This window comes from Telmatherina bonti (genome assembly GCF_933228915.1).
Source record: "Telmatherina bonti genome assembly, chromosome: 16".
Lineage (NCBI taxonomy): Eukaryota > Metazoa > Chordata > Actinopteri > Atheriniformes > Telmatherinidae > Telmatherina > Telmatherina bonti.
The window spans coordinates 24471492-24480470 of NC_136614.1; the positions used below are offsets into that span (position 1 = coordinate 24471492).

At 37.5% G+C, this 8979-nt stretch overlaps 1 protein-coding gene across 2 annotated transcripts in view; it reads right to left on the reverse strand.

Annotated features, from left to right (window-relative positions):
* The window catches only part of nkain2 (sodium/potassium transporting ATPase interacting 2), a gene marked incomplete at both ends in the record, with an annotated part of 99088 nt that extends 90349 nt beyond the window's left edge, over nucleotides 1-8739 (reverse strand). For both annotated transcript variants that reach the window (XM_079255485.1, XM_079255484.1), the window contains one exon: nucleotides 8686-8739. In XM_079255485.1, coding sequence (XP_079111611.1) covers nucleotides 8686-8739 — 54 coding nt within the window. The remainder of the gene's footprint in view (nucleotides 1-8685) is intronic.
* Nucleotides 8740-8979: the final 240 nt, after the last annotated feature.

The window sequence follows — 8979 nt, forward strand, 5'->3', positions numbered from 1 at the left end:
CAAAGCCATATCGCAGTTTACACGCTTGGATCCTGATGAAATCCTGATGGTGATAGCTCTGGTTTGACAAAATAATACATAAAAGCACTAATAAAGGCTTCCAAAACAATTTTACTTTATAATTCATTGTTAATGTCACACTCAGTGTGGGCGGAGGACCCAAAAGCAGAATGTCAGGTGGCTCACAAACCTACAACGAAAATAAACATATAAAATGCAATGAAGTATAAATAAAAGGAACAATACTCAATCTGAAAACACACGTCCTAAAAAATAAAAGCAGGAAACAGGAGAAGTGTAGGATTGAGACAAGTAAGGTGAATATATTCAGGTTGGTCATCAACGTATGAAACGCAGATCAACTATAAAAGGTGTAACAGCATGTCAGACTGACTGATCTGCACAAAGAAATTCCATGAACCACCACATAAAACAGTCATGCAGGGATCTAATATACTTATATATTGTATATTATCTTCAATATAGTTATGTAACTGGATAATAAATCAAAAGCAAACATTTTAACATATGCAAACCTGTGACTTAAATTAGAAAAACACTTCAAATTAAATAGTGAAAAAATCTGCAGGCTTAACTAATGAAATGATAAGCTCAATAAGACGGACTTCTCATTTCAGTGCTGTCCAGTGTCAGAGTTCATCACTTGACAGCAGTATTAAAAAAAAAAAAATTTAAGGGATTAAGCAAATAATTTGCAGGAGTTGCGATGGGATACATCTGAGCTGTCTTTGCTGCTCTGTCTTGGTGAATGAAACTGTGCTGACTTTTCATTTTAGCTGGTTAAGTTACAGACAATGAAAAGGAGGAAGAAAGATCAGCTTACCTTACCTAATGAATTAGATACCATTGTTAATCGATAACCTGACCTTACGCATCAAATCTCAACTTCGACCATTTAATGTATTTTACTGGTTCCTCTGTAGCGACATGACTGCATATCTCAGGATGATATTTTTACAAATGTTCACTCTACATAAGATTTATGAAAGTTTTTTAATTCAATTCAAATTAAATTCTACCTTTTTACTTTTTTTTTTCTTGATTAGCATTCGCCTTTTTCATAAACAAACTACATTCAATATATAATGTTCTTTACATTAATAAAGTTTGTGTTTTAAATTAAACAGAAACATAATCAGTCACCTCTTTTACTTTTAAATCAGAAATCTAAGCCTGTTTTTCTACTTCAACGAGCTGCTTTGCCATAAATTCCGGCTGATTTTGTGCAAAGCTAATTTTTTTCACTTATGCAGTATCCTGTGGGAAAGTAGAAAAGTTTAAAGGCAGTAGAAAACAAGTTTTCAATGTTATAAATAAAGAAATAAAACTTGTATACTGTGAAAGTGAACGATTCCTCAAAAAGCCAGTCCACTATCAACAACCTGAACAACATAAAAGCAGCTGGTGCTGGAACTACATGTACCTCATCAATAAAAACTTGTTTTGTGCACAAGCTCTATTTAAACTCCTAAAATGGACCACCAGTCAAGTCACTGGTCAAAGTGTGATGGCTGAACTCCTTTAAGCAGAGAAATAAAAAGAGACAAGGAGGTAGAAACAAATAAAGACATGAAAATGGTCAAGAAAGACTTGGACACAAAAGACGGGCACGTAGGAAAAGACGGAGACCTGAGGCAGGACAGGCTGACAAATTGGGTCTGTGAAAACGAAAACGCGACAGGAAATCTATAGACTCCGAGCTGAGATTGTGTGCGGCCCTTGCTGAAAGCGGTGTCGCACATAAAGGATAGGAAAGCCTTTTTATCTCACTGAGCTGCAGCAATGAAGGAGGAGGTCGGAAGATTATACTTGTTGCAACTGAGCCGGTGACGCCTTTAACTCAAAGCAAAGCATTCACAAAGTGAATTTACTTTAAACAGCTGGATAAGGAACAGTATGAGATGGATGCAGACAGTAAAATAAGAGTGACAGAGTATCTAAAATGAAATAATTTCATAATCTTACCAAAAATCCAGTGGAGAAGGCAGGGGGGGGGGGGGGGGGGGGGCTTTTTGCAAAACTGCAACAACAAAGTTAAACTTCACACCGATTCCACATGAATCTTATAAACCAGATCAGAAAGTACTTATACTTGGCTGTAATGTTGAAACACATATAATGTTAAACTTTAAACTTTTTTCTGGAAAAATCCACAACTTTGATTTATCTGTGTGCTTTGTGTATTGACATCTGGAGTGGAATGAATGCGCACAAATGTGCAATCAGGTAACTCAGGCGGCACACATGCAGAGATACCATTTCTGCATTCATGTCACAGTTTCCAAGAGATAAATTATTCATTATGTCCCTCAGTGGTGGAAATGTCAGAGGAATGTACTGCTACAGACAGACAAACACAATGTCTCAGACAGCCTGTGGCCACATTGAGAGAAAACTGACCTTCCTTCTATGTAATATATATATATATATATATATATATATATATATATATATATATATATATATATATATATATATATATATATATATATATATATATTTGAAAAAACATGATCATTTTAAGCATGTAGCTTATGTTGTTTCTTTACATTTGATTTCAGAAAGTCTCTGTTGAGTGTAAACTTTAGCATGCCTGTCCCAAACAACCACCTGACAGCAACTTAATGGACATAGTTTTTACTGAAAAGCTTAATTATTGACCTACGGGATTTTGAATTATCGTCTCACTGTAATTGTTCAGTGCACTGAATTACAAGCCTATAATTTTACTCCATTTACTCTATTCAATTAACGTACACACCAATAACATAATTAAAGCTCCATCAACATTAAACACCCACGAGCCGTCTGCACAAGCTTGACTGAAGCAGCCACAGCTCTGCTGCTTGTAAGGCTATTGGATGATTGAGTCACTGTATGTGTGACAGCAGCTGGTGGGCGCTGTGGACTAATATAGCAAAGAGGACCTTAACCATTGCCATAGACGGTGAGTCACCAGTGCCATCCGATGTATCTGTGTATTTGTGTTTGTGTGTACTTGTGTGGGTGAGTATTTGCACAAAGGCGCTGGTAAAAACACCATCTGATTAGCTATCGTTTTGTTTTGTTTTTTAATCCAGTTTTATAACCTTTAGCTTTGTTATGCTCACAGTTTGCCTATAATATTACATAACATTTGTTTCAGTACTTTAATAGCCCAATGCTTTAGTAAGAAATGGGAAGCATATTTGCATAAAAGCATAAAAATTTATGTTTCAACAGCACATCTGGCACATCTGATTACTGACATAAAATTACACAAACAATTTCATGTCGTTATGTATATCGTCATGGAGATAAAAAAATGACAGATATTGTGATATGAGATTTTAGTCATATCGCTCAGCCCTATGTTTCTTACTTTAATTTCTGTAGAAATTAAAGTATGCTGATCTTTGAAAGGGTGTACTTGCATTATTATGGCATTATTGTTATTTTAGTTGAAAATGGTCTCAAAATGACAATAATCATCGCTTAGTGCAATATTATTGTCTATCGCAATAATTTCTGAGACAGTTAATCATATGCCAAAATTTGTTACTGTGACAGACCTACTTTTGCTCCTGTTCTAACTTGTTTGAGATGTGTTCCCACGATCAAATTCAAAATGATGTTTTTCCTGAAATTGGAGAACAACTTGGTTTCTACATCTTACGTGTTGTTGATGTTCTGTTGGATGTAAAATATAAGTAATATATGAAATAAGCATATCATAACATTCTGTTATAAGTTATATTGTACACAATGTCCTAACTTTTTTAAGTTGGGGTTGAATCTTGCACGTAAAATTGCCCAGCTATCTTTCAAAGAACTTTTTTTTTTTAAAGACTTTGTTTACCCACTGCCAGTTTAACTCATTTTCAGCACTTACTTGAACCAGCCAACCCAGCCAACAAAGTTAAAAATAAATAAATCTTGTCAGTTTCAGGGCAAAGCCAGTAAAAGACTACTAGGACATGCTATTAAAATTGGGAGGATTTAAGGGGGCTATTTTTAAAGATCAAAGACCCTTTCCACTGAAAAGCAAGTGTTCAGCTTTGTTAATATCTCCTTAAAATGCTGCTGAGATGCTGAAAGACATTGTGATCACATCCACTTTTGGGATAATCTGCGACACTTCTCCAAACAAGACGGTTTATCCTGTAATATATTTATCACAGCATGGGGCCTTGATTTAAAGCCTATATTTTAACTGAAAACAATGAAAGACAACATAAAATGGGAATTTCAAGTCAACAATACTTTACAAGTTTAGAAATTAGTATTAGTTTCATGTATCTAAAGTCATTTTTCACACAGAGTTGTAAGACTAATAAAATCTCTGTTAAACTAATCGTTGGCATCGAAAGTAGTTAATAACTATGGCTTCGCTAAATAAATTTTGAATATAAGCAGGCAGGAATTCACCAGGTTGGACTGATTATGTGAAGCAAACATATATCCAACCCTGGATCATTGATCTCAGCTTAGTTGTAGTGACGTGAGCTTGTTGCAATTAACCCAGCTAATGAAGCAGAAGGAAAAACGGCTGTTAAGTTACATAAGACATCAGTTCTACCACTTAAGACACATTGAACAAAGTTGATTTTTACTCTCTGGGGTCACTTATTATTATTAAGTGGAAGCTCACACAACAAAAACAATTACCTCCAACTGTGGGTCACAAGCAGGATAAAAGCCAGCTCTTAATTTGTGGTCAGTGTGGTTTCTCTAGACAAAGGCGCTTTGGGTTCTGCTTCTGCCATGTTTTAATTTCTTAAAGTGTACATCCCTTAAAGGCGGAGAATTGCTGTTTTTTGTGGAGACATGGATTTCATCGTCAGGAACCCTCAAAGGTAACATAGCTAGCCGCGCATAAGCAAGCTGTAATATACAGTATTAGAGCTCCAGCTCAGCTACTGGTGATATCAGCTGGCTTAGCTATTACAACAGTTAACAGAGCAAAACATGTTGTTGACTATGGCATAGCATTAGTTCCACTGCATTAGACACAATGACTATCTCTGTGACAGCATCTCATTCACAAGCATGCAAACACATCCACACACACTCCCCTTTATATCACACAGCATCCCCATTTACAGCACAGTGGTGTGTTCCATGCATGTACGTCCCATGTGGCATTTTTATTAGCATTTTGATGTACGTCTTCACTTACACAGCTGTATGTCTTATTTTAATGAAAATGTGGCCAGCGAAAGTCTTTTTTTTTTTTAACAACACAATAGACATTTTACAAGCACTCACTCTTCCAACATGGGCCCCACACATGATATGTTATGGTAAATGAGAGAATTTTTCCAATAATTTGCCTTTGCATGAACCACACGGAGGCTTCATGGAGTCTGTGACAGGGTACCATTCAACACAACAATAGGTCTTCAGTTTGCACATGCTTACTGTACATGACTGCATAAGCGGAGAATGCCGACAGCACAAGCGTTTCTCTTCATGTTTATGCATCGGTGCACATGCATGCACAATGTCACATTCTATATAGCAGTACATCCCCAGTCTCTGAATGTACAAAGAGAAAACAAACCTAACAACAGATCCTCTTACATGTTGCCTGAGCCTGTGAAGGAGTTTGCCTGGATTTTGTTTGTACTGTACTCTGTGTGCAGTAACAGTACACCTTTAGTTGAATATAAAGCCTAAGATGAGGACTTAATTTGTAAGAGTGAAGACATAATCTTCACTGGAAGTGTAGGTGAGTTCTTGGTTAAAATGTCTCAAGAAGCAATAAATAGGTCTGTTGCAATAAGTCAATTAATTGCACGATAAGAATAAATGTTCGCAAAAATTTTGCAGACGCAATCGTTTTCATTTTTCTTGTTTTTTCCCATTCGAGTGCCACATTTGCTTTAAGGCAACATTAAATCAGCACAGCATCACAACAAGCCATCCACTTAAAACACAACCATCAATGGCAGTTTTCCCAGCTGGGAAAAAAAAAAAACCTTAACAAACAGGCTTTCCAGACAGTCCACGACCACTGGGGTAACTGATAGATTAAATACAAACAGGACAGTGCGACATGGTGTGCACCCAGACAACGTGGTTGGTAAAGCGATGCTGCCATTTAAATATTGTTAAAAAAAAAGAAACATTTTGAAAAATGTTGCAAACATTTTACATTTACAGCCATTATTAACTGCCTGGATGAACATACATGTTACAAACGGCAATGCCACAACTTTACAATGACATGAAAAATGACATCTTACCATTCCACCTCTGGTCAAGTCCGAAGCTGTAACTGTGTTACATTGTGTTTAGAGACCATATATTCCAGAAAACGACATTGCCAAAACCTCAGGAGAAATCCTGATCTGTTTTAGCAGTCTGGGGAAGGAATGAGTCTCGTCTGCACATCAAGCTAAATGTTCTTTAGAAATTAAAGTACGTTTATCTTTGAAAGGGTGCGTTTACATTATTAAGGTATTTTTCTTATTTCGTTGAAAATGGTATCAAAATGACAACAATAATCGCTTAGCGCTATTATTGTCTATTGCAATCATTTCTGACACGATTAATCGCATGGCAAAATTTGTTAATGTGTCAAGCCTAGCAATGCACTGACATTGCGTTCAATATCATGAATAAAAAGATATTGAAATTCTTGTTTTCCAGGAGAAGTAACATACTATCAGACTGCTCATACTGCTCACACCAGCTAAGATTTAGCAGCATCACACACAACATAACACACTCAACAAAGGCATTCATTTTATATGTGGGATCTTTACACATACGCAATCGTGCATCTTCGAGTGCTGACAGTGACTGCATTTTCATCAACTGTAGAGAAATCACATCATCTGATTTAATTGTCAATAACAGTCTTTAACTAAAGTTTTCATCACTTAACAAATCTTTCAAGCAATACCAAATACATTAACAGGAAACAATGCAATGTAATGATAATACTCCATAAACTCATCTGCCTGGAACAGCCACCTTCTTTGTGAAGTCTACGGCTTCCCTGGAGATGCACAGGACTACATTACACTTGCTAGATTAGAAGCCACGCTGAGAAAAAAAAAAAAACACATCTTAAAGTATTTTATTTTGCATTTTTGAAAACTAAACATAAAATGCTGTGTTGCAAAACACCTATGAAATCTAATTAGATCCATTTCTATTACACCTAGAATTGTGCAAAAACGAAATATTGCAATAAAACCCCGCAAATGGAAACACCTAGATTTCGAAAAAAAAGTCTCAAATATCGCTAAAAAATCTTTTACCCTCTCATGAGTAGTTTTTTCAGATGTTTCGACATAGAAACATATTGCAAAAGTGTAAAGGAGACACTTTCTCCGCATTTACGTGTCCCCGGACAAGACGTCGGGGGTCATGCCCAGTTCCTTTACGGTAAAGATGGCGCAGTGTGGAACAAACAACAACAAATTTCAGAGTTTTAGAAAAGAAAATGAGGGAGGAAAAGCTTTGAAAAGCCAATTCTCCGAAGCAAGTAGAAATCCCAAAGAAAAACGCTACGTGGCTACCTTGCATAAGCCGCCATTTTCATAAAATCTCACGAGAAGAACAAGATTTTACTTTAGGCTAATGCGCTAAAGACTGTTTAACAGAAACACCCGTTTTGTCAAAATGTACAAATATTGCTTTTATTTAGCAAAAAAATGTAATGGAAACTCAGCTATTGTCTGCTTTCCACTCAGCCACCCGAACACGGACAAGTGTGTGCTGAGCCACTCGTAAGACCCATCAACAGACGTGTGGTCTCAGTTCAACAGGAAATTGCTCATTTTACATTTGCATAAAAATGTTTTAAGCATCTCCAAGGTTGAGCTTTGTTACAATATTTCATAGGTCGAGTCATGACCTGTATGGCTAGCAAGTTAAAGAGCCTCTTCAGTCCTCTCCTTTGAGAACAAGAACTCCTGTTCGTGACAAGCAGCAGGATATACTTCCAGTTCCCATTTCAGAGGATACTGGTTTGACCAAGTACATGTGAATAGACTGTGGTCTGTTCTATGAGTGGCAGAGAGGAGAAGGAGCAGTGCAGAAGCCAACATCGACTAGAATAAGTGCATATAAAAGAAAACAGGAAAGCAACTGCTAAGTTTATCTCCCTCCTTTGTGATTTGGTTTTTTAACTGGGGAGACTTATTTTTCAGGCAGGACAGGACTAATGAAACTGCTCATGCTGTTACTTGCACATCCTCACCTGCAGGCATGCAGCTGAAACCCCAGCCCTCCTTCCCTGTTGTCTAGACTGGTACCAATTACCACTGATACAGATACCGATGGAAAAAAAAAGTGCGATACGCTGTGTTTAAATCAGATTGGTTTTTTTCTATTTGACCTGTGCACGTTGTTCATGTCTCCTCCATATGTAGCATCTGCTTGATGCTGATTCACCCAAACCACCCGACCACCCAAACCAATTAAAGGTCAATGTGGACTTTAAGCAGTCTTAAAGCTTCCATCAACAGCATCTCAAGCAAAATTATACCGTGTATTGTGACTTTTAATACCTCTATTAACTTCTGAAACTGTAACCTTTGCGCTTTCATACAAACAAGACATAACTTGTTTGAGTGCAAGATTTCAAAAAGGAAAAAAAAAAAAAAAAGGCTTTCCACTCTACTGATCGATCGCGCCCCTTATAGGATCAATAGTAATCCTTGCACTTACCAACTGCATGCCACAGATGAAGGCCAAGGTGCACCTGCCACTACAGCATCCCATGATGTCCTGCTCCCAGTATGCTGTGGTCCACGTGGAGCACAAACTCTGGATAGCTCCCAAAGCTGTCCTTTACAATCCAAAATCCAAAAGACCCCCCCACCCCCCGCCACAACCAGCCCCCCGAGGGCCCGTCTGGCTGGCTGGTAGCCCAGGTAGAAGCACTGGCTGACCAGCCTCACAGGGCAGAGCACAGCCCCCTGCTCTCACTGGGGCTCAAGAGAATCAAAGGTGACTACTTCA